Source organism: Eimeria maxima, genomic scaffold (assembly GCF_000499605.1).
Source record: "Eimeria maxima Weybridge genomic scaffold, Emw_scaff506, whole genome shotgun sequence".
Taxonomy (NCBI): Eukaryota; Apicomplexa; class Conoidasida; order Eucoccidiorida; family Eimeriidae; genus Eimeria; species Eimeria maxima.
The window spans coordinates 1-24,708 of NW_013566557.1; the positions used below are offsets into that span (position 1 = coordinate 1).

Sequence of the window (24,708 nt, forward strand, 5' to 3'; positions counted from 1 at the left end):
TATATATATATATATATATAGATAAAGAATTGGGGTGTATAGGGAGGTAATTACCTGAGGAGCAAGAGGACCTTGTTGTATTTTATCATTAATTATTCCCCCTGTATCTATAAACTCAATAAAATATTTATTATAATAAGTTGTTGCATGCAGACGATCTCTTGTTGTTCCTTCTATAGGACTAACTAAGGAAAAAGAAGAAGAAGAAAAAGAAGAAGAAAAAGGAGAGGAGGAGGAGGAGGAGGAGGAAGAAGAAGAAGAAGAAGAAGAAGAAGAAAAAGAAGGAGAAAAAGAATAAGGAGAAGAAAAAGAAGAAAAAGATGGTGAGGATACACCGTAGCATAGACGATTAAATAAGGCACTCTTTCCTACATTAGGACGACCTATTATACATATACGGTAAGGGCCTCTTCTTTCCTCTTTTGCTGCTGCTGCTGCTGCTGCTGCTGTTGCTGCTGCTGCTGTTGCTGCTGCTGCTGTTGGTGGTGGTGCTTCTGCTGCTGATGATGATGGTTGTGGTGGTGATGATGATGATGATGCTGCTGCTGCTGTTGCTGCTGATCTTGATGATCTTGGTCTTAGTACTAGGAAGCTCTGTCTTGTTGCTCTTGCTGCTGCTGTTGCTGCTGCTGTTGCTGCTGCTGCTGCTGTTGCTGTTGGTGGTTGGGGTGTAGGGAGGAATGCTGCAGTGCATCGCTTCGTCTGTGGATAGAGGGAGATGTCTTCTTGTAGCCAATTCAGGGGGGCCCCCATACACCCAGCGGCATCTACTTGCTGCTGCTCCTGCTGCAGCAGCAGCAGCAGCATCGGCAGCAACAGCAGCACATGCATTATGCGGCAGGTTACAGACACATTTGTATCCCTTATGGGGCCCCTATTAAGGGTAACACCCAACAGAAGGGGCCCCTCCTTCCTCCACAGTAAACAATGCATTGCTAAATAGCAGCAGGATACCCTAAACCCTCACCCATACCCTCCAGGGGCCCCCCGGGGGCCCCCTCTCCCTTTCTCATGGGGGCCCCCAGACCCCCTAATAAATAAGAAATAGAAGAAATAAATCAAAGGAAAACACTATAATATACATAAAAAAAGAAATAAGGGTTTAAATTTAAGATTTAGGGTTTACAGCTTATCCCCGACGGTTTAGTGTTTAGGGTTTAGGGTTTAGGGTTTAGGGTTTAGGGTTTAGGGTTTATATAAGGGCTTGGTGAGCCATGTTGCCTATAGTCATTTATAGTTTTATTTGTTCTTTTTTTTAATTAAATAAAAAATAAATTAAAAATAATAAATTAATTTAATGTAATTAATTTATTTATTAATTAATTTGTTTATTTATCCCCCTTTTCCTCCTTTTTTCTTATACCCTATGCAGCCGCTGCCGTCTTATATAGAGAGGGGGGCCTGTGGGGCCCCAGCTGTATCTGCATGCATTCTTGCTGCTCTTTCTTCCTTCTTTTTCTTAATTTGTTCCCTTAATAATAAATAATTAATTTTATTTAATTAATAAAATGTATTTATACCTATAAACAGTTTTATAGGGGGAGAAGAGGCAGCTTGCTGACACCGTACTCCTGCTCCTGCTGCTCTTGCTGCTGCAGTTGCTGCTGCTGCTGCCTGCAGTTTGCTGCTGATGGACTCTGAAACTGATGCAGCGGCGAATGCCGCTGGGGATGCTACTGCTCCCCTCGAAGAAGGAGCTGCCAGCAGCAGCAGCAGCAGCAGCGGCAGCGACAACAACAATAGCAGCAGCAACGACAGCTCCTGCAGCAACGACAGCTCCTGCAGCAACGACAGCTCCAGCAGCAACGACAGCTCCAGCAGCAACAGCAGCAGCAGCAGCAGCAGCTATGGTGTGCGAACTCGGAGTGCTATGGCACGGGAGGCCGAACAGCAGCAACAAGCTGCTGACAGCAGCAGCAGCACGGCAACCGCTGCAGTTGCTCCGAGCAATAGCAGCAGCAACAACAGCAGCGGCAGTAGAAACAGCAGCAGGAGCAGCAGCAGAAGAAGCAGCGTGGACAACGATGCTAAAGGAAGCAGCTCCCCCTGTGCTGATAACTGTCCCACCGACAACAGCAACAGCAGCAACAGCAACAGCAGCAGCAGCAGCAGCGAAGACAGTAATGCTAGCAGCAATGAGGTACTGACGGCCGAAAGCAGCAACAACGAAAACAGCAGCAGCAGCGGCAGCAGCAGCAGCGGCAGCAGCAGCAGCGGCAGCAGCAGCAGCGGCAGCAGCAGCAATGAGAGCAGCAGCAGCATACATATCGACAGCAACAGCAGCAATAACAGCAGCAACATTGGGGGCACTAACGGCGTCGCTGTGGACAAGGAATCCAGTGGCAACAACAGCAGCAATAGTAGCAGCAGCAACAGCAGCAGCAGCAACAGCAGCAACAGCAACAGCAGCAACAACAGCAGCAGCAACAACAGCAGCAGCAACAGCAGCAGCAGCAGTACCAGCAGCAGAATTGGCAAGTTCCTTCTTTCTGCCCCCCGCATATCATTGGGGTTGTTAGGTTTGGGCAGGGCTTCACGGCAACCTGCTGCTGCTGCTGCTGCTGCTGCTGCTGACACAGCAAGCAAAGGTGCAGCAGCAGGAGCAGCAGCAGCAGCACCCGGGGATATCCCTGAGGCATTTCGTCATCTCTCTTTAGGCCGGCATGTGCCCAAGCCGCTGCTGGAGCCCGTCAGCAGCAGCAGCAGCAGCAGCAGCAGCAGCAGCAAAAAGAGCAGCAGCAGCAGCAGCAGCAAAGAGGACTCATCAGAGCGTGCCCCCTACCTGGATACTGCAACAGCACCTGGCGTAGTCCGACTAACCCCTTTGCAGCCTGCAGCAGCAGCAACAAGCAGCAGCAGCAGCAGCAGCAGCAGCAGCAGGAATGGTATACGTGATGAGAAGAAAGTAATAGAGATGGTAGCCAAGGGTAAGACACCACCAGCAGCAACAGCAGCATTGCTGCAGCGTGGCTGCTGCATGCATGCAGCATCTGTATGTACAGACACCTCATTGCTGCAGAAAGGAGAGAAGGAGAAAAGGCAGCAGCAGCAGCAGCAGCAATTAGATAAATGGTATAATATGCCATTAACTGAGGTGTCTCCGCAGCTCATGAGGGAGCTGCAGGTGCTGCAGCTGCATGCGCATGCAGACCCAAAGAATATATTAGGCAGGCGTAGGGGTCCTATAGTACCTATACAGAAGCTTAAGCCTAACAGCAGCAGCAGCAGCAGCAGCAGCAGCAGCAGCAGCATAAGGGGGGCACCACGTCTTGCTGCCTATATGCAGGTATGCCGTGTTGTAGGGGGAGGGGAAGTCTGTGCTGCAGGAGGAGGGAAGGAATCACAAGCAGCAGGAACAGCAAATAGGAGCAGCAGCAGCAGCAGCAGGAAGCGCAGCAACAGCAACTCGCTGCTGCATGCACTACTCAGCAGCAACGAAGTTAACCAATGGTCTAAAAGAAAATATAAAGAAATACATGCAGCTAATCAGCAGCAGCAGCAGCATCAACGTAAAAAAAGAAAAAAAAATAAACATAAACACTAAACCCTAAACCCTAAACCCTAAACCCTAGCAGCAGATAAGAGGGTTTATATTTCTTCTCTTCTGCTGCTATCTTTGGGTATTTTCTTTCCTTAATAAACTATTTATATATATATTTAATTATTTATTTATAAATATATATAAGGCAGCACCTGCTGCTGTACTGGCAGCAGCAGCAGCAGTAGCAGCAATAGCAGCAGCAGTAGTAGCAGCAATAGCAGCAGCAGTAGTAGCAGCAATAGGAGTAGTACTAACACCAGCGACAGCAGCAGCAGCAGCAGCAGCAATAGCAGCAGCAGCAGACAAAGAAAGAAATGAAGACTTAGAGAAGAAACAGTTTATTTCTTCTAATCAACACCAATTCAGGTGTATAGGCACCTCAGGTGTATAGGCACCTCAGGTGTATATATTCAACTAATAGGGGGTGTATATACACCTGAATGTATATATATATATACACCTTAATTAGGTGTATATACAACTAAATAGGGTGTATATGCACCTATTGCGTATAATATTCCCTAATAATATGTATATACACTGAGGTGTATAATACACCTCAACTATATATACAAGGTGTATATACACCTCAACTATATATATTGTATATACCCAAGGTGTATAAATGTACACCTAAGGTATCTGGGGTGTATATACATCTTATAATGGGCTGTCTATACACCTCAGGTGCCTATACACCTGAGGTGTCTGGGGTGTATATTGAGGTCCATTGCATGCAGAATATGTGCATGTATTTGGGGTGTATAGGCAGCTTATAGCTGCATGCATATTTATATACAGCAACAATTATATTGTATATAATAGGGCTTTTATTTGTTTATTTCTTTTATTTTATTTATTTATTTTATTTTATTTATTTATTTTATTTATTTATTTATTTATTTATTTATATTATATAAATAAAAAAAAAAGAAAAGAAATAAACAAACAAACAAAAAAAACAACAAAGGCGCCCTTTATAACTAATAAACAAAAAGATAAAAAATAAAGCATTGCTGCAGCCTAGACTCAGGTGCTGCTGCTGCTGCTGTTGTTGTTGTTGCTGCTGCTGCTGCTGCAGGAGGGAGCAGCAAACAGCTGCGCATGTCATTGCATGCAAATTGTAAGAAGAATAGAGCCTTTACATATACGGCTGCAGCCTGTGCTGCTGCTGCTGCTGCTGCTGCTGCTGCAGCTGTTGCTGCTGTTGCAGTTCCCATTGTTGCTGCTGTTGCAGTTCCCATTGTTGCTGCTGCTGCTGCTGCAGCAGCCTCCTATTTGCCTTACGCTGCTGCTGCGCTCTAAGAAGTGCTGGTAGCTGCCTGATGGTGCCATCTGCTGCTGCTGCTGCTGCAGCAGCAGCAGCATCTACAGCATCAGGAGACCTGCTGCTGCTGCTGCACTTATATTGTTCGTGTCTCCCTCCTAAAGGAGACAATAATTGTTTATTATTATTATTATTTATATTATTATTTATATTATTATTATTATTATTATTATTATTATTATTTATTAAGGAAGAAGGAGACACTTCCTCATGAATAAATAAGGGGCGCATCTTTTTCTTAACTTTCTTTGCTAATGCTTTTGCTGCTGCAGGTGTACCCGTAAAACTAATTATATGGTGTGGCTGCTGCTGCTGCTGCTGCTGCTGCTGTTGTTGTTGTTGCTGCTGCTGTTGCTGCTTTTCTTTTCTTCTTCTTCTTATAGGGCTACGATGGTGTCTTCTTGTCCCTTCATCTCCTCCTCCTATGCTGCTGCTGTCTCCTCTTTGTGCAGCTGCTGCTGCTGCAGCTTCTGCTGCTGCTGCTGCTGCAGCAGCAGCAGCAGGAGAACAATAAGGAGGAAGCAACCTCCCTGTGTCGCTTGCTCGTCTCTCCCTCTTTGAGTAAGACAACTCAGAGGGGTTCCTCCTATTAGGCCCGTAGTACAGGTCTCTATCTGCTGCTGCTGTTGCTGCTGCTGCTGCAGAAGGATGAAGGAAGGAAGAAGCTAATTGGCTGCTGCTTCTTCTTTCCCCTCTTCCTCCACCAATATAACTATATGCTGGGTCCCCTTCAGGAGCTCCTGCTGCTGCTGCTGCTGCTGCCCATTCCTCCGCTGCTTCGTCCTCAGGCCGCAGTTGCTGCCGCTGCTGCTGCTGCTGCAGGCGGTAGTAATCAATGTTTGCTGCAGGACAGGAGGGGGCCCTATTGGAGGCCCCCCCTCTACTTTTATTTCTTTTATGTTCTTCCCTTTGTCTGCTGTGTCTTTGTCTTTGTTCATAGACAGATGGAGTCTGCTGCTGCTGCTGCAGCAACTGCTGCTGCTGCAACTGCTGCTGCAGCAAGTGCTGCTGCTGCCTCGCTCTGGCGCCGGTGCTGCCGCTGCGAGCTCTGCTGCAGCTGCCGCTGCTGCAGCTGGCAGCTCTGCTGCTGCCGCCACCCTTCTTTGGGGTCATCAGCTGCAGCAGTAGCTGCTGCTGTAGCTGCTCCTGCTGCTCATCAAGACCCTGAGGTATTTCTTGACTAGATGTGTCTTCTTCTTGGGGTCTTGGATTTGCTGCTTCTGCTGCAGCTCGTGCTGCAGCAGCAGCAACCGATACAGCAGCAGCAGCAGCAGCAATCTGCTGCCTACCCTCTGCTGCTGCTAATGCCTCGCTCTCCCATAGCTGCTGCTGATGATGAGCCTCTGGGGGTAACCCAAATACTACTGAGTCCTCAGAGGGCCCATTAGCTGCTGCTGCTGCTGCTGCTGCTGCTTCTGCTCGTTTTGTTTTGCGTTTCTTCCGCTGCTGCTGCTGCTGTTGCAGCAGCAGGTGTTGTGCATGCGGGTCATCTTGGTATAGTAGTATATCATTGTTATCTATATCTGCTCCTCCTTCTCCTCCTTCTTCCTCTCCTTCTTCCTCTCCTCCTCCTTCTTCTTCTTCCTCCTCTCCTTCTTCTTCTTCTTTTTCTTCCTCTTCCTCCTCTAAGCCAAAAATATCTTGGAGAGGACTTTCGGCTAAAATATCTGTCGCTACTCCAACATCTGCAGTCATAATTTTTTGTGTTGCTGCTGCTGCTGCTGCTGTTGCTGCTGCAGCTGCTGCAGCTGCTGCAGCTGCCGCTGATGGTGATGGAGGTGTTGATTGTTGAAGGAAAGGAGGCTCCTGCTGCTCCTGCTGCTCCTGCTGCTCCTGCTGCAGCTGCAGCCTGCCTGGGCCTGGGGGTGTATACGGAGATTCATCGACTATTAGCTGCTGATCTACTGCCTCTCTCTCCACCTCTCCTCTTCTTTTGCTGCTGCATGCAGCAGAAAGCCCCAAAAAGTTATCATTTGTACCGAATACATCTCCGCAGATACCTGCATCATCTGTTTCCTGCCGCTGTTGCTCGGCCTCTTCAGGAATTGCAGCAGCAGCAGCAGCTGCTGCTGCTGCTGCTGCTGCTGCGCCAGCTGCTGCTGCTGATGATGCAACGCCTGCCTCTGCTAGGTCTACTGGATCCATGTCTCCTGATAGCTCAAATATGCTGGGGGTCCTCCTGCGTCTGCTGCGCCTCTCAGCAACAGCAGAGACAGCAGCTGCTGCTTCAGCAGCAGCAGCAACTGCTGCTGCACTAAAACGAGGTGTGCTGCCGCTGTTGCTCACGCGACCCAACACCTGACCCTCCAGCATGTCTGCTGCTTCTGCAGGCGATTCTGCTGCTGTGCCCGTTGCTGCATCTGCTGCTGCTTGTGGTGCTGCCTGCTGCTGCAGGAAAGAAAGGATCGGCGCCGCCTGCAGCTGCTGGCTGCTACTGCTGCTGCTACTGCTACTGCTGCTACTGCTGCTACTGCTGCTGCTGCTACTGCTTAAGCGTTTCCTTTCTCGTTCACGACGGGACTCGGAGAGGAATGACTGCTGCTGCTGCTGCAACAGCGCCAGCTGCTGCTGCCGCTGCTGCTGCCTGCGGGCCCCTTCCCAGTGGGCTTCCATCAAGCGCTGTAGCTCTTCTTCTGCTAGTCGTTCCTCTTCTACCTTGAGCTGCTGCTGCAGCAGAATTTGCTGCTGCAGCTGCTCCTCCTCTTGCTGCAGCTCGTCTTGTGGATGCTCTAATTCGTGCTGCTGCAGCAAGTGCTGCTGCAACTGCTGCTGCAGCAACTGCTGCTTCTGAAAGCTGTCGAGGCTGTTGTTTCCTGCGACACTTCCTCTGCGCTGCTCAGGAGGCAGAAGCACCTGCTGCTGCTGCTGCTGCAGCTGCGGCTGAGGCGGCTGCGATCGCCCTCTTGGTAATCTCAACGAGCTGCTCAGCCTCTCCTGGGTCTTCTCCATCACAGGCATTTGCTGCTGCTGCTGCTGCAGTTGTCTGCTACGATGTGAGCTTTTGCTTCTGCTGTGTGTTGGGCTAAGAGAGGTCCCTAAGTCTTCTCTCGAAGCAGGTGCGGCAGCGGATGGCTGCTGCTGGAGCAGTTGCTGCTGCAGCATCTGCTGCTGCTGCTGCTCCATCTGCTGCTGCTGCTGCTGCTGCTTCTCCATAGCTGTTAGCCTATCGAATCGTTCCCTAAGTTGCCTCCTTGTAAGTCGTTCTTCTTGTGTAGGTGGGGCCCCCCAACCCCCCACGAGGGCCTGCGTCTCCTGGTCGCGGCGAGCAGGCCTCACAAACAGCCGCGAGCTGCTGCTGTTTCCCCTTGCTGCTGCTGCTGCTGATGCTTCTGCTTCTCCTGCTGGAGCTGCTGCAGTGCTAAGGATCCTGGGAGTTGGGTTCGCCGGCTGTTGCTGTTGGGGCCTCGAGATCATATCAGCATCTAAACCATTGGCAGCAACGACCCCTGGTGCTCTTATTGGGCTGTGGCTGCTGCTGCTGCCGCGCTGTCCGCGTCTGCTGCTGTGAGACCGAAGCCCCCCAGCCCCGCCAACACGGACGTCGCCTCCCTGCTGCTGCGGCTGCTGCTGCAGCTGAGCATACGGCAAACTGCTGTGGGGTGCAGGGGTGAAGGCACTGTGGGAGGAGGTGGAGATAAACTCCGCAGGGCGGATTCTGCTGCCTGCTTCCTGAGGGAATCTGCTGCTGCTGCTGCTGCTGCTGTTAAGTGTCTCCCTTTGTGAAGGCGGCACCTTGCTGCTCTGATCTCTAGGTGTGGGTAGTCCCTCCCCTACGGCCACAGCTGGTGGCGCTAAGGGGGTGTCTCGTGGTTCTACGAATCGTGGTTGCTTAAGGAACGGGACTGGCTCTGTTGCACCTGCTGCTGCAGGCGCTGCAGCAGCTGCTGCTGCAGGTGTTGCAGCAGGTGAAGTAGAGCCATTAGAGGATCGTAAGCAGTAGAAAGACAGCGGCTGTGGGGTTGTTGCTTGGCTTACCAACCCCACCGTCTCGGGGTAACCACTGAAGTCAGTAACACCATAGAAGGACGTCTGCTGTCCTCGCATTCTTCCCCTTGTGTCGTTTCTTGCTGCTGCTGCTGCTGCTGAGGATCTTGAAGCTCCTGGGGCATTGGGGTGACTGTTGTATTGCGAAACACCGCCGCGGCGGCGCAGCAGCTGCTGCTGCAGCTGCTGCTGCTCGAACTGCTGCACCAGCGATGGGGCTATGGGGGGCCCCATAGGGGGCGCTTCCCCTGCAGCAAGAGGGCCTGCCAGGCTGCTGCCTGCGGAAGCACGGGTAGACTGAATTGAGGGCCCACCACTAGAGAGGGGCCCTCTAGAAGAAGAGAGGGGTCCGACCCCTGGGGATAAGGGCCCCCCAGATGAATAGGGGCCCCCTGAGTTGTACCTAGGATCTGACGGTTCGTACTCGGGTAATGGCAGAGGCAGGAATACCTCATCCAGGGTGACGTGCTGAGGCTGTTGTTGTTGTTGTTGCTGCTGCTGTTGCTGCTGCTGCTGCTGCTGCTCGTGTTGCTGCTGAGACTCAGAAGCAACGGGAAGCAAGTCAGAGGGGATATCGAAGAGGCGCGTTGGCGTTCTAGGAGAGGCAGAGGCACTTCTTCTTTTATCTCTTTGCATACTTTGTCTTCTTGAGGAGAGGAATACAGAGAAAACAGCCTCGGCCTCTCCTTCAGACAGGGCATCATCCCCTGCTGCTGCTGCTGCTTCTGCTGCTGCTGCCGCCGCCGCTGCCTCTGCCCTCTTCGTCCCTTCCAACAGCGGCCCATCCATACCTGCGTAAGGAAACAGTACCATGTTGCTGCCGCTGCTGCCACTGCGGCCAAACGCAGCAGCAGACCGCTGCTGCTCTGCCACCTGCTGCAGAAGCCGATTTTGAATTTCTTCCACCTCATCTTCCCCAATTAGGGGGGCCCCCAGGGGTCCCCCAAGGGACCCCCTGCTGTTAGTTAAGGACCCAAACAGTTCACCCGAGTCCTGCGGCGGAGAGATGCATGCAGCACTCGATGTTGTAGCAGCAGGCTTGGGGGGCTGGGCGCCCCTCTCTAGGAAACCAAACAGGGGCCCCCCCAAATCCGACTCAGCAGCAGCAGAAAGTGCAGCAGAAGCTTGTAAGCAAGCTGCTGCAGGAGCCGTTGCTCCTGTTGCCTCTGCTGCTTCTGCTTCTGCTGCTGCTGCTGCTGTAGGGCTACGCTCCTTCTCATCTCTTGCTGCTGCAGTTCCAGTGTCTGAAGGCTCTGCTGCATCAAGGCAAGCAGTACCCTCTTCCCTAGACCTACCCCGCTTGGTAGCGAGATCTGCTGCTGCTGCAGCCGCCGCCGCTGCTGCCGCTGCTGCTGCTGCTGCTGGTTCGAAAGAGCTGTAAGGCCCAACTGCATCGTCATCAGAGGCAGCAGCTGCAGCAGCTGCTGATGCAGGAGCTGCTTCATTGGCTTCTTCATGCTTCTTCTCCTGCTCCTGCTGCTGCCGGGGTTCCTCCTGACCTGGCTGCTGCATCTCTTGTTGCTGCACGGGGTCTTGCTGCTGCATATGCTCCGGCACGGCCTTCTGCTGTTGCTCACCCTGCGGCTGCTGCTGTTGCTGCTCATGCTGCTTCAGCTGCATCTGTTCTTCTTCTTGCATCTGCTGCTCCTCGCGCTCCCGCTGCTTTTCCTGTTGCAGCTCTTGCTGCTGCTCTTCCTGCTGTGGCTGTTGTTGCTGCCCTTCCTGCTGCAGCTGTTGCCCCTGATCCTGCTGTACTGGTTGTTGCTCTCCCTGCTGCAGCTTTTGCTGTTCGACCTGCTGCACTTGATGCTGTTCATCTTGCTGCGCTTGACAGTCATATCCCTGATTTAATTGCTTCTGCTCCTCCTGCTGCACGTGCTGTTGTTCCCCCTGCAGTTGCTGTTGCTGCTCTTTCTGTTGCATTTGCTCTTCTGGCTGCTGCAGTTGCTGTTTCTCGTCCTGCTCTACTTGCTGCTGCACTTGATGCTGCTCTTCCTGCTGCAGCTGTTGCTGCTGGTCTTTCTGCAGTTGTTGCTGCTCTTCCAGCTGCACGTGCTGCTGTTCCTCCTGCTGCAGCTGTTGCTCTTCCTGTTGTTTTTTCCGCTGCTGTTGCTGCTGCTCTTCCTGCTGCAGCTCCTGCGGTTTTTCCTGTTGCTGGTGCTGTTGGTCCCCCTGTTGCATATTCTCTTGCAGTCCATTTTGCAACTGCTGTTGTTCTTGCGCTTGAATTTGTGGCTTCTCTTCCTGCTGCAACTGGTGCTGGTCTTGCTCATGTTGCTGCTGGCCCTGCTGCAGGTGCTGCTGCTCCTCCTCCTCCTGAGGTTGTGTCTGTTCTTCTCCCAGGGGGTTGTTTTCTTGCTGCTGTTGTCCGTCCAGCTGCTGCTGTCGCTGTTGCTCTTCCTGCTGCTGCAGTTGAGCACTCATCTGCTGCTGCTGCTGCTGTTGCTTCTCTGCTCCACGAAGGAAGTTGAGGAAGGCAACAAGCATTGACCGTGGAGAGGAGTCGTCAGCTGACTCGGACCATCTGCGATGTAACGACAGGAGCTCCTCTTTGCTTTTTTTTAGCTGCTCCTGCTGCAGCAGCTCTTCTAAGACCTTTTCCTTTTTTTCCTGCTGCAGTCGCTTGCTTAACAGGGGAGCCTCTGCTGACAGCAGCACAGGCTGCTCCCGCTGCAGCCGCTGCAGTAGCTCGCATAGAGCACCAATCAGAGCAGTTTCGGGCCCAGCAGCAGCGCTATATGCTGCTGCTGCAGCAGGGGAAGGGGAGACGGAGAAGTCCTCCATCTCATCATCGAATGGGTTTGTGGACTTCCTTGAGTGTGCTGCTGCTGCTGCTGCGGCTGCAGTTTCGGGTGCTGGCTGCTGCTGTTGTGTTGCACCCTCAGACTGGTGCCTTTTGATCTTCAGCGCTGTGTGCTGGGGATTGTCGCCAGTGGTTGCTTCTGCTGCTGCTGCTCGTCGCTTGCTGCTCCTCCGGCGAGCTTTGACTGTGCAGCTGCTGCGATTGCTGCTGCTGCGCTTGCCGCTGCGCTTGCTGCTACTGCGTTTGCTGCTGGGCTGGCTACTGCAGCGATTGCTACTGTTCGTCTGCTGTGGAGGATTTACGTGGGAGGAGCTCATGGCCTTGGGGGTGATACCGCCCAAGGAATGCTGCTCTTCCATGACCAGCGATTGCCTTGCTGCTGGTACTGCTACTGCTGCTATTGCTGGTGCTACAGCTGCTGGTGCTGCAGCTGCTTGTGCAGTTGATGCTGTAGCGGGGGCTGCAGCTGGTGCTGCAGCTGCTGATGCGCCTGATACTGCAGCGGGCTCTGCAGCGGGTGCTGCAGCGGGTGCTTCAGCTGCTGGTGCTGCAGCAGGTGCTGCTGGTAGTTCTTCTAGTGCGGAAATTGCTACTAGTCGGGTGCCCGTGAATGCTGCTGCTTTTTTCTTGAGGGAACGAGGAGATGCACACCCGCTTGAAAAGGCAGGGGACGACAAATAAATGCTGCTGCTGCTGCTACTGTTGCCACTGCCCCTGCTGATGTGTCTTAAGTTGCTGCAGACAGAAGCCTGCAGTTGATTTTGTTGCTGCAGCACGGAAGATGGAGGCGGCTTCGCAGCGGCATCAGCCGACTTCAGCCTCGATATTGCCTGCGCATACACCGTAAACCCTAAACATTAAACACTAAACCCTAAACCCTAAACGCCGAACCCTAGAGGCCAGAGGAGGAAGCGGAGTACAGCAGAATAACTCAGGAGAGAAAGAAACAGTTTATCTAAACAGCAACAATAACAAATACAAAAGTAACAACAACAAGAATAAACACAACATCAGGAAAAGGAAGAGGAATACAAGCAAGAATAACGACAAGAAAAAAAGCAGCAAGAGTAAGAATAAGGATACAGACAAAGAACAATAAGCAGAAGACCAAGGAGAAGAAGCCAAAGAAAAATATGTCCTTATTACTCGATAGTAAGAAGTGTACGAAGAATTTACCAAGGTCTGAAGTCTGTAAAGCCCAGCAGTTTCCAGAGCCCTTCCCGCCTCCCTTGCAAATGCCTTTGACTTTAAAGACAGAAAAACAGCCGATTCAAAACTCTTCTGAGCAGCAGCAGCAGCAGCAGCAGCAGCAGTGGGTGGGGATAAAGGCAGCGAGCCAGGCTCTGTAACTGATCCTGCAACACCAGCTACAGGAATAGGGACTCCAGAGGGACTCGTTAAAGCAGAACGAAGAGAATGAAGCTGCTGCTGTTGCAAAAAGCGCTCCTGCTGCTGCTGCTCGCGTAAGGCCTTCGGCAGCGGCGTCGTGACTTCACACAACTTCCGCCTCCAGATAACGGCCGAAGCCCTTCGCTGGACGACAAACGAATATGAGTACCTGCATCAGCAGCAACAGCTGGGGCAGGGTCATAGAGATGAGGTGAAGAAAGAGGTGCAGCAACTATAACGGGAAGAGGCGAGACAAACCAAAGGCCCCGGGGTCACTGGCAAACCGCTCCTGCTCCTTGTAAGCCCCTCAGCAGTGCCTAAAGCCTAAATAATGAAAACTAGTCAAATATATTGAAGTGTACATGCACTTCAGCAGCGAGAAGACGGCGGCGCTGCCAGGGTCACCCTCCTGGCTGAGCCGCCGTCGAGGGCGAGCGGTCTCTCCCTGTCTTATAGAAGGCTTTTAAGGCAAAAGAGCAAATAAATGACTCTAATTAAGCATAAAAAGAGTAAGTATAATGAAATATGCAGGCGAACAAATAAAAACACAAATATGGTCGATACACAACGGGCAGGGGCCCTGCGGCCACAACTGTTGCAGGAACACCTACCTTTAGATCTATGCCAGCAAAACTTCCGTCGAAAAACCGCCGAACATACATAAGATGAAATTCAATAAACGATTAAAGATGTAAAAACAAACAAATAATACAACATATTCCAATAAATATGTTGTAGTTGCAACTGCAACATCTGCTGCTAACAGCGGCCCCGAGACCTCATCGGCGCTGCCGCCTGTTGGCATGGCTCGCTATGTAGATCATCGTTGTACGCCTCGTGTGTCAATATGGGAAAAGCGCAAATACAGGCTAAAATACATCCAAAAACACAATTTAAAGTAATAAACGTGCACCATATATCCTTTTAACTGCGAACTAAAGATTCGGGCAAGGTCCGCACGAACCACGAGACACCAGTAAAGCTAGGAAAGAAACGGGCTCTAGTTTTTGTTTTCACTTAGCAAAAAACCCCATGAGGAATCAATATATTGAATGGCGTGTATAGAAGGAAATTCTTAGTGAAGACAGCGATCGAGACTGCGGTTGAACAGACAAGGAAACAAGACCGAAAAACCACAGGATGAGAATGTCGTGGGGTTGCTGTGTTGACTCACGTGCTCCAGTACTGAGCTTTCTCGACATCATAGTGGATGTGGGGTCTTCCGACGAGGCAGAGGATGCTGGAGGAGCCTTCGAGGTCACCGCCTGCCAAAGAAACTGCTGCCGCCGCCGAGGGCTTGTCCCTGTGTTTGTTTTTTAACATAAACGCAATTATTTGTGCAACAAGAAGCAACAAATCGATCAAAGATGCGAGAAAACCGATTCCTGAAATCACTCGTTTCACAAGCTGCAACTGTTGCTGGTTCTGTTGCTCCTGTTGCTGTTCTTCATCTGCCGTCTCCGTTGCATGCGGCACGGTGCACAGGATAGCGCAGAGCCCCACAAGTGCTGTCAGCTGTATAGCTGCTCCAGCTATGAATTGGGTGAGCCTTGTTTTGCAAATATGAATTTTGTGTGGTGCAATTGTCTCCCGGTGACCTTGCGGGCCTGTTCTGTTCTTCCCGCAACATGCTATAAACCCCAAGGCCAGGAGGCGGCCCCCGCAGCCCAGCAATGTGAGCAGCAGCAGCAGCGATGCGCTGCTGTTGCAGCAGCCGAGACACAGCAGGCATGCACCAGCAGCAAGCTGGACGCCGGCGTGGAAGCTGCGGAGCTCAGAAGAGGAAAAGAGACAAATTTCGATGGGTTGAAACACAAAGCTGTAAAAGCTCGTAAAACGCAGATAGCCCAGCGCAATAAACCCCACGAGAAATAGCAAAAATAAAAGAGACACAAAAAGCAACATTGCAGCTGCACACAACACACAGCGCAGCAAAAAGCAGAGCAGTAGCAAAAGAATGCACACCTTAACTGTCTCGCGATACCCGAGCAAGGGCCCCCACAAACAACACCACCAAGACGCAAACAGCTGCACTCTAGTCGCCTCTCCTGTATCACTTCAGCAAAATGTAAACACAGAACAAACAATAAACACCTCTTCAACTGTTTGCAGCGTACAGATACAGGCAGTTGCTGGACCCCTCTACATTGATAATGCTTGAATGTTGACTGCATGACTGCATCTTTATCCATATAGATATAGGGGTACACTCTTGTGTATGTATCATACATATTTGTACGTATTTACATGTCTACATTTGTGTACATGTATAGTTAATATGCATGCATACATATGCACGTACGTGACATACTTATATATATCGGGGCGTTAACTTTTATATACGAGCATGCATTTACTGATTTACATCTTAATCTTTAAGAGCACTCGTCTGTTCTACACACTTCACTCTATCTATTACATTGCGAGTACTTAGACAAGACTAGTATAGTGCGACGCAAGCAGCATCTTCTCTTGCTGCTGCTATTGGTGTTGCCGCTGTTGCCGTGTGTGAATTTCCTCACTGATTCGGATGTCTGCTGTGTAGAGCTTGCTTTCTTCTAGTTGCATCAGCAGCTGCTGTTCGTTCGCTGCTTGTTTGGCGATGCTGACGCAACAGAGGCTGACGAGCACTAGTAACTGCAGCAGCAGTAGCCACAGGGCTGTGTAGCTGCCGCCGCTGCTGCTGCTGCTACCCCCAAAGCGGATGCGGAGGCCGAAGAAGCAACAGAAGAGCAGCAGAAGAGCTTGTGGCAGTCCCCGGGTGCAGACAAAAACCAACACATAAGTAAACAAAGCTCCTAAAAACAAAGCGAAGGCTTCCCACTTGGTAGGCAGGGAATCAATTAGGCTGTACAGGAACCTTCCTCCGCCGGTTTTCCGCTGCTGCTGCAGAGTGCAAAGCTTTTCTGTTGCTTGCTGCATGCTTTTTTGAGGCTTTTGTGAGCACGCAAAAGGAGCTGGTCCCTCTGGGTGGGCTGACCGTGGCTCTGCATTCTTTGCTTCAATTGCTGCTATGTTTTGTTCTTCATGTGTTTTGCTTTCTTCAGCTGCTACCGTTGGCTCCAGCAACTCGAAGGGATTTGTCTGTCTCCTTTCCAGCTCATGCACTGTTTCACTGTCTCCTTCTACCTCTCTTTTGAATCCTGTCTCCTTATCATCCCTTGCTGCCTTACACTGATTGGGCACCGCAACAGCAAAAGCCAAACGAACTCCAGGTGAGGTAGCTGCTGCTGCTGCTTCAGTTTCTGCTTCTTCAATTTCTGCTGCTTTTGCGTGTGCTTCGGAGGCTACTTCTGGCTGCTCTTGGGTTGTCGCTGCCTGAAAAGTGGCTGCAGCTTGTGGAGTAGGCGAGGCGGCTGCTGCTACTGCTGCTGCTTCAGTTTTTGCCGGTGGTGCTGCTGCTTCAGTTTTTGCCGGTGGTGCTGCTGCTTCAGTTTTTGCCGGTGGTACTGCTGCTTCAGCTGACTCAGTTACTACTGCTGCTGCTACAAGTTCTGGTGGCTGCTGGTGGTCTGCTGTTTGTTCAGACCCGGCAGGGTGCTGCGGTGGCTCTTCCTGCTGGGTGGCGTTGCTGCTTGTGGGGGGTTGCGGGGCTGCTGATTCGTTGAGGCCTTGATCAAGGGTTTGAATTGAGGCTTGATCTACATGCGGCTTCTTTTTGTGTGCTGCTGCCAGCTGTTCTTTTGATTTCCAACTCTTTAGTACTTGTCTGAACTCGCTGCGTAGGATTTCTTGTTGCACGTCGGGAGAACAGCCAGCGCTGTCTGGGCCCTCCTTTGCTGAAACAGTTTGCTGCGGAGGTTCCTGAGGGGTCTCAACTGATGAAGATGGAGGTGCTTGTTGCGGTGCTGCAGCTGATGCTGCTACTTCTGCTGCTGATTCTGCCGCTACTTCTGCTGCTGCTTCCTGTGCTAGTGCGGGCGTGATGATTGGGTCTTCGTTTGTTTGTTTGCTACTGTCTGAAGAGCTCCTCTCTTTAGCTGCTGCATGGCACAAAAGAGGCTGAAAAATAACAGGGAGATGTCTCTCTTTCTGTCTGCATTGTTTCCTCTCCATCCCCGAGCACAGCTGCCGAGACACCTCACGGAGCGGGGTGGGGGCTCCTTCGGCGCCAGCTTGGCTAGTGAGCTCTGCTCTAGGGAACAGGTTGTCCCTAGACTTGCAGTCCTCATCAGTAGCAGCAGGTGCCGCTGCTTCTGCTGCTGCTGCAGCCCCACCAGCCGCAGGGGGGATTAGAGGCACAGGAGTTAGGCCGTTTTGGCGACATGCCTTCTCTGCATTCTTTTGCTTCCTCTGTACCTCAAGGATACTGTATCTGTGTCTGTATTTCAGGGATGTTCTTGTCAGTTTCCCGTTGCTGCTTTTTGTAGGCTTGGCAACACGAGTGGCCTTGAAGGTCTTCGTCCAGTACCCGACTCCGTGGTGTACATGCACTGGAAAGGCCTTCCCCCGCTCTCGCAGCAGCACCTGCCGGGATAGAACCAGAGACCGTTTGCGGCTCGCTTCTGTCTGCAGGGTTTGTTGCAGCGGCGACAGTAGCTGGTGCTGCAGCCTACTGAGGGCCTTCGAGTAAACCCTGCTGTCTACTCTCGCTTTTGTAGAAGCACGGGGACACCACTTCCGAAGTCTCGCTGCAGCAAATTGCCTCTCAGGAGCTCCTGTGCAGTGTTTGTGCACTCGATGAAGGGGTTTGGCCGCCAGGGCCATGCGTAGGCGGGGGCGTCTGCCATGCTGCGGTGTTGTTGTAGCTTCATGGCCTGTTGATGCTGTTGCTTCTGCTGTCTGCTGTTGCTGTAGAGACGGATTCTTCTCTTCAGTAAGCAGTGGAGACACTGCGACGTGTGAACTAACAGACGCTTCTCTAGGTTGAGGAAAAAGGTCTTCGCGCGCCGCAGCAGGCGTGCGCGTGTCAGTTGCAGATGCCGCGGTCCTAGGGGGGCCCCTGAGGGGGGCCCCCACGGAGGCACCCCTCTTGACTGTAGGGCCTCTGGAATACGCCCTAGGCAACGTCTCAGCGCTTGCATCTGCAGCAAAGCAAATACCAGATGAGCAACGACCTACGTGTTTTATTGAAGTTGTGCCTTGAAAAGACGGCGATTGAGAGAGAGCGAGACAGAAAGAGACAAAGGAGATAGAGAAAGAGGGCAAGCGCAAGCAGATATGAGGGAAACGAAATGAAGTATACGCAGACAAGAGATGAGTGGAGCAGAAGGAACGAAGAGCCAGACGAAATATAGGAGAGAGAAGGGAGACAGAAACAGAGACAAACACAGGCTTACAACGTCGTCTGGTCCTGTATAGGCCCCGACCAGAAGGATCATTAGGGCCTAGGGAGATGGAGGAAGTGACATTTGATTGAAAGCAAACAGGAGACAAAGATAAGGAAGAAGTTGCTGAAGAGGACGTCGGGTGTACAACGAGACACTTGGTGGGCTCTTCAGGGGAAGAGGAGACACCAGAATGCCGAAGCTCCTCCTCCACCCCCTTTTCTGTTTCCTCTTGTCCCCCCGCCATTTTTCCAGCGTCTTTGGCAGTATACAGACGGGGAGAAACAGAAGACAGAAGCCCCCCGGCGCAGGGGCCCAAAAGTGAATACAGATATAAATTAGGGAAGTTGAATGATGCTAATGGGAAGGATCCAGGAAGCAGGCAGATAAATAGAAGCCCATTATCAGTGCTGTCTTAATGATATTCCCTGTTTCCCGTTGCTGCTGCTGCTCCTCCTCCTCAGGAACTAGTGTGAGGCTATGCTATTGTTCTTGCAGCAGGCAAGATTTAGGACGACCGTCTACTGTTGGTGAAAATAAATCTTTCGCTCCAAGTGAGTTTATTGCGACTTGAACGAATAATCAGTGCAAAACAATTAAGACAAGTGGCGGTCAAACGCCCAATCCAGGCTGCGGATCTCAACCACTGCCGAAATACCGCAGAAAAGGAAGCATATATCCTGTGCGGAAAACCCTCCGCCGCTAAAACATTGCAAATTCTAAGGGGGCGTATAAAAATAATTCGTTATTGTTGCTGGAAAACCAAGAAAAAAAACATTTGAAGGAGGAAATTGTGGTGGTGAGACGCGCGGGAGGCAGTAGAGCAGTCCGTTCCCAAGGCGGCGTCGCGACTCGTTTTCTTCAGAGCCGTCTTTCGTTTCTGTTGACCAAATTTACATTAAAGGCGACAAAAATACTTTTAAATATTTGGGCAAATTGCTTGTTGTCGATGGAGGTGTATTTCGAGCTCCAGTTACCTCCTCGCAGGAGCACTCGTGCAGCAGCCTCCCTCCCACGAGGCCACCGGTCCCTGGGGCGCACAGACCGGCAGAAGCGGTAACCACCGAAACGTCTAATAAACCCTTAATATCTTATTTTTAAATCTTTCATTATTTAAATTACTTTACAAACGCTGTTAACCTCTTGATTCGTCTTCCTTTGGCCCTCCTTTTCGTTAAGATCCAACGCAACGAAGCAAATTAACCATCACGCCTCCCATTAGAGCGTTGTGAGAAAATTAGTCAGCGTGGGGGTACTGATGAATCGATCTGTTCCCCAACCTCAATACATTAGTTAAGCAGCTGTGTATTCTTATTTAGTTGGAAAATAATAAGAAAATAGGTAGGGAAAGCGAAATAGATTGCAGTTGAAACCACCCCTCAGGACAGGGAAGACTGGCTGCAGAATGTGTTGCTCGTTAGCATTCAGTATGCCATAGTCCGTGTAACTGGTCGTTGAACTGCCATCTGAACTAATTTGGCATTGTATGCAAGGAGATCCAGTCGTATTCAACATTAAATGCGTTGTTCCCCCGCCGTCGTTGATAGTACTCACACGCTCATGGTGCTCTCAAAATTAGGGGGAGTTGTGAGCATATATTGAACTGCTCTAGCTCCACTCGACATATTCGATTGCGCAGTTCCCTTCTTACTGATGCCACTTTCCCAGTTCTCGTATACTCATCCCTCCCACCTTCAAGTTCGTCACAATACATCGTTCCGCGTCTTCATTGTTGCGCAGTGCACCGCCAGAGAGTCTAGCGTAGCCTGTATTCCTTCATGTTAGTCTCTTCAACGTCACAAAATATCGCGAGTACAAAATGATTACCTCGGGCTGCCTCTTTCCCTAGTGTAGTGACTAAGGATCCCTTTTTGCCTCCAACCATTTGCGACGGAAGACTCTACGCGGGCCCAGTGGTGAAGGTGCATGTACATGGAATTGCAGTTCCACCATATTCTATGGCGCTTCTCTCATTGGTTCATATTTACCACGAGGAGCGAAGTGGGCCAGTGTGGCCCCATTATATCCCTTGATTCTTGTGCTGCTTGCGACGAAAATACCAGACCTCATACCCCAAAGTAACAGAAGTCACAGCGCCAAAACATATGTGGCTGCACTGCTTGTTACTGAGCATACGCAGTAGCATGCCTAAACAGGGAACCAGCTCCTCCTCTGTTGAAGGTGCGACGATGTACTCCGAGCAGCAAAGTAACTTTTTGCTTTTCGAAACGCCGCCAAGGCTGCTCAGACGCAGTGCGTACACCTCCGTACGCATACGAGTAGCCACAGTGTCGCTTCGGATTGTCTCTCTCGTCCACCTAGCAGTGGTGACCAAATTTTTTTAACTGTTGGTTATACAAATCGCCTGCTTGTTGCGTCAATATATTCAGTTCTTCAACGCTTTTTCCCCCCCACAGCCCTCACGCGGCTTCTGTCGGGAGGAATGCGGTGCTGTTGCAGCACCCTCGTCCTCTAATCAGTATGCATAGGTACCTGGTTTAAGACCTAACAAACAGATGCGCCTAGCGCGGTAGGCCTAGATAAACAAAACCGTTAATAGTCAGCGGGCAAAAAAAATCTGATGTTTTCTTTGCATCCCGCCATCAGAAAAAGCTATCACAGAAACGAATAGGAAAAAAATGTGGGCAAATGCAAGCGTTGCATGATCAGTTCACATTAAATATAGTCTGCTGCAACTGCAGCACAGGGAACAACACCAAGCCTCTGCCTCCTGTGCCTTCAGCCCCTCCAACGTAACCCTTCTCCTGAAAACTCGCTTCACTTGCCGCCAAACAGAGACGAGAGGATCGGCTGAACGGAGGACCAGGCGCCAATCCCAAGAGAAAAGAGGAGCATGGCGCAGACGAATTTCTGAGACCGCATAAGGGAAATACCTTGCAAGTAGACTTTAAATCAGCAGGCACAGCAACTGGAGATACTTCCATGCATATCGTGACAGGAGAGACCGCCATCGTTCACTACACCTAAACTTGAGAAGTTGGCAATGCGATGCAGTGTGGTATTTGCATGCAACATCTGAAAAACGAAAACACTTGCAGAAATTACCTCCGCGGTAATCTTGTTCCAGGCGACGAAGATAAACCCTCCCACGGCTACTAACAAGCCGAGCTGAAACAAACAGCAGCAGCACATGCAGAATTGGGCACAACCGATCCCACTATCAGCGTCAGAAGCTGTGGGTTAAACGCGTTAAAGTAAAACTGCCGAGAGAAATTTTCATGCACTCTATCTACTTCTGCTGTCATCGACTGACTGCTACACTTTATACAACATCTGTGTCAGCCTCATCTTAAAATACGCTGCAAGACGGCGCAGGCGCAGTCGTTTTCCCAATTACCTGGATCAAGATACCCCCAGCATGTAAGGAGGTCCACCATGAATGTTGGTCACTGGCCAGACACCTCTTTGCAAACTCTTGTCCTGAGCAGTACTCGGGTAGCTCTGAAAAAGCAATCTTCGCTTCGTCGTCATCATCTGTAGCGGTTTGTAGTTCATCAAGTATCTGATAAAGGCGTGAATATAGTCCTTCAGCTCCTTCCCCAGAGGCGGCGCCAGTCTCCCCCACATACAAAGCAGGCACTGGTGCTACGCGAGAGCCTTCTAAGTCGAGCAAGAAGATTGGTGCACCTTCTAACTCCTCATTCAGAAGACGTCTGAACTGACTATCTTTAGGCAGACCCGGAAGAGATGGCACTGCAGCGGGTCGCCCTATAGACACTCGAACCTGAACGAGAAAGACACAATCTTGTCTGTCTGCTTGCTCGCATGTTTTTTCATGTAGATGTGCCGTATCTTCCGTGTCTTCAATGCGCACATGGGAAAATCACGATGACACTACTAACCAGCTGCACATGAATTATCTCTTCTTCTACGTCGTCTGGCTGCTCGATGTGCAGATCGTCGTGCTCCTTTGTAGAAATGTTTGAGTCGCCCAATTCAACGTCCCCCTGCGGAGGATTTAACTTTTCGTAATCTCTCGCCTTCTGCACCGCCCGCTCCCAAACGGCTTCCAAGTTCTTCCGTGGATTTTCTGAGTCCGCATATGGTAAACTACACAGCCGTAAGCTGCTAGATGAAACCGCTAGATGCTCACTGTTTCTCCTTCGAGTTTGAAGCCCTTAGAGGGTGTTGCCTCTAACTAAAGCTTCTGCCTGCTACATTGTGAACTGCTCGTTGCGGAACAGCAAAACATTAGGTGCTCGAAAAATCGAATACACACATTGTTCATGTACAATCAAGCTCACCTTTAAGATAATTCTGCTTGGAAACCTGCAACAGCTGCCTTATCCGTGACAAGTCGAGCGTCTTCACAGATTTCGTCCGGTCCCCACCGCTGGTTCCTTCCTCTGGCTCGACAGCAACAAGGCAATACACTCGTCTCTGAAGCGACCCCTTGCAGAGAGAAGTGCTGTTTTGCTGATAAAGAAAGGGCTCAACGCTCTGCAGAACGCAGCAAGAGGCCCATGACGCAAAGGGGAGTCGAAAGCACGCTTTTAGTGTCGGGTATCTGTAGGTCTGTCCTTAAACCCCCAATCTAAAGCCCAAAAACGTAAACCCGAATAGGAGTTCAGAAACGTGAACTTTTCCAGTGCGGACGAGGCATGCCCTCGACTTACTGCCTTGAACCGATCCAGGGACAAGGAGAGAGCAGTCGACGGGTTGAGGAGTTTAGATCGGGCGGTTTGCAGGATGGCTTGCATGCGGGAGACGCCTCTGCCTTCGTCCGCGAAGAGCAGGACATTTGAACTTGAGACAAAGTCTCCTACCTTAAGTTCCTCTGAGTGCACCGGCAGCCTCAGCGCCTTCGCTGCTGTGCTGTCCGAGGGCAGCTGTTTGACCCATGTTGGGGGGTTCTTAAGAACAGCAAGCAACTCCTCCTTCTCGCTCGTCAACACGGCTCGCGTGTTTGCAACGAAACAGAAATTAAACAGGTGCCTATTCGAGAACGCCGCATGCTTCACCAACAAGGACGGTTTGCTGGCAGAGGCGGCAGAAGGAATGATCACCGCCTTGTACTGCGCAGCCAGCGGCTGCGAGAAAGACGAAGATGCCAACCAGGACTTCAAACCTCGTGCTGAAACAGCAGGCGCACATTGCACTACAGACACGAAAATATAACCCGAAAAAGCATCAAATAGAACAGCACCTTGGTAACTGTCTCAGCTCCTGTCGCCCCTATGTGTGCTTCAAACGTTCTCCTCCCTACAGGCGCCGAAGTACACGCACGTCTCTACATTCAAGGCCCAAGTATCGAGTTGCTGCCTCAAATGCCCACGAGCTACTAAAATTACTACACTTTTAGTTTTATAAAACATCTGTGCATCTGGTCAAGGCCTTCACGAGATTGCTGCACGCAGGTGTATGGTTTCTAACCGCTCTCGACAACATCAAGGGTGGTTGGGAAAGCATCGGCGATGAACCGGTTGATGGATTCTACAGACGGCCGCGAGAGGTTTGGGTATTGCTGCAAATTATAACGCAGACATCCAAGATACAGCCATTGCTGTGTGCACTTTCCTGTGCTCAACCAGATTCGACTTCCGTGTGTAGATAGCTGTTTCGAGACCTTGCTAGGCGGGTAGCAATTCCAAAGTCCACTTGGAAACCCCTGAGAATCCCAACTAAACAGACCCGTATAGGCCGCTACGTACTTCCGGGTGCATGCCAGCAGTCAGCAGCAGAATCGCCGGGAAAATCCTGAGTAGGTTGCAGCAGCAGAGCACGAGAGGGAGAAGTCAGCAACCTTATTTGTTGACATTCATTGTGTGCTCTCCCCGACGCCTTCGGTGGGTGGCGGTTTGGCGTCCATAGTGCACTGCCGAGATCTACTGTCAAACGAAGGAAGGTACAAGATAAACACGAAGCAGAAAAGGGTGCACGGCGTACTTCACATTGATGGGTAGCTTCTTCAGAGCGTCTTTACCGCTCCTCCCCCGAACCGAAATGACGCCAAACTTTACGTACTTGCCCAACGCTCGTGCTGAGACAAAAAAACGTTACCCCTCCAAATGTCCCAAACAATGTCTCCGCTATGCTCTTGTGACAGAAGCAGCCCCCCACAGATACACAATACTGCATCATGGAGCCTTGGAGCACGAAGTGAGCCGACGCAAGCAAAACTGAAAAAATGGCAATTTAACCCACAGGACTCCTGCCACATCTCGTAGACCGACTGGCTCCAGTCATCTTTTTCCTGGTGAACCTGAGTAACCACGGCCACAATAATCACCACAAATTGAAGAATCTGCAGTACATGCGCTGCACCGCCACGCAGAAAGACTTCTGGCCCACAGATTCGGCCCATGAAAAGTGTCAATTGATCAATGAAGCATCTACAACTTCCTCTGGCAGCGAGCGCATTATATATATATATATA

At 50.9% G+C, this 24,708-nt stretch overlaps 6 protein-coding genes across 6 annotated transcripts; 2 read left to right on the forward strand and 4 right to left on the reverse strand.

The window, feature by feature from the left end:
• Positions 1 to 179: 179 nt before the first annotated feature.
• Positions 180 to 298, forward strand: EMWEY_00035700 (hypothetical protein; the record flags this gene model as incomplete). The annotated part of the gene is made up of 1 exon (XM_013482072.1): positions 180 to 298. A coding segment is annotated over one exon (119 nt), but the record flags the coding sequence as incomplete, so codon positions are not given.
• Positions 299 to 373: 75 nt separating this feature from the next.
• Positions 374 to 694, reverse strand: EMWEY_00035710 (hypothetical protein; the record flags this gene model as incomplete). The annotated part of the gene is made up of 1 exon (XM_013482073.1): positions 374 to 694. One exon carries the CDS (start codon positions 692 to 694, stop codon positions 374 to 376), a length of 321 nt encoding a protein of 106 aa, XP_013337527.1.
• Positions 695 to 1,630: 936 nt separating this feature from the next.
• Positions 1,631 to 3,859, forward strand: EMWEY_00035720 (hypothetical protein, conserved; the record flags this gene model as incomplete). Its single annotated transcript, XM_013482074.1, has 2 exons — positions 1,631 to 3,450; positions 3,712 to 3,859. 2 exons carry the CDS (start codon positions 1,631 to 1,633, stop codon positions 3,857 to 3,859), a joined length of 1,968 nt encoding a protein of 655 aa, XP_013337528.1.
• An 823-nt stretch (positions 3,860 to 4,682) lies between these two features.
• On the reverse strand, positions 4,683 to 14,246 carry EMWEY_00035730 (hypothetical protein, conserved; the record flags this gene model as incomplete). Its single annotated transcript, XM_013482075.1, has 4 exons — positions 4,683 to 12,485; positions 12,832 to 13,183; positions 13,823 to 13,913; positions 14,219 to 14,246. 4 exons carry the CDS (start codon positions 14,244 to 14,246, stop codon positions 4,683 to 4,685), a joined length of 8,274 nt encoding a protein of 2,757 aa, XP_013337529.1.
• Positions 14,247 to 15,525: 1,279 nt separating this feature from the next.
• EMWEY_00035740 (hypothetical protein, conserved) lies at positions 15,526 to 18,558 on the reverse strand (the record flags this gene model as incomplete). The annotated part of the gene is made up of 2 exons (XM_013482076.1): positions 15,526 to 18,068; positions 18,324 to 18,558. 2 exons carry the CDS (start codon positions 18,556 to 18,558, stop codon positions 15,526 to 15,528), a joined length of 2,778 nt encoding a protein of 925 aa, XP_013337530.1.
• Positions 18,559 to 21,089: 2,531 nt separating this feature from the next.
• On the reverse strand, positions 21,090 to 24,492 carry EMWEY_00035750 (DnaJ domain-containing protein, putative; the record flags this gene model as incomplete). Its single annotated transcript, XM_013482077.1, has 10 exons — positions 21,090 to 21,217; positions 21,378 to 21,440; positions 21,723 to 22,040; positions 22,147 to 22,362; positions 22,577 to 22,772; positions 22,949 to 23,406; positions 23,706 to 23,796; positions 23,984 to 24,029; positions 24,219 to 24,312; positions 24,477 to 24,492. 10 exons carry the CDS (start codon positions 24,490 to 24,492, stop codon positions 21,090 to 21,092), a joined length of 1,626 nt encoding a protein of 541 aa, XP_013337531.1.
• Positions 24,493 to 24,708: the final 216 nt, after the last annotated feature.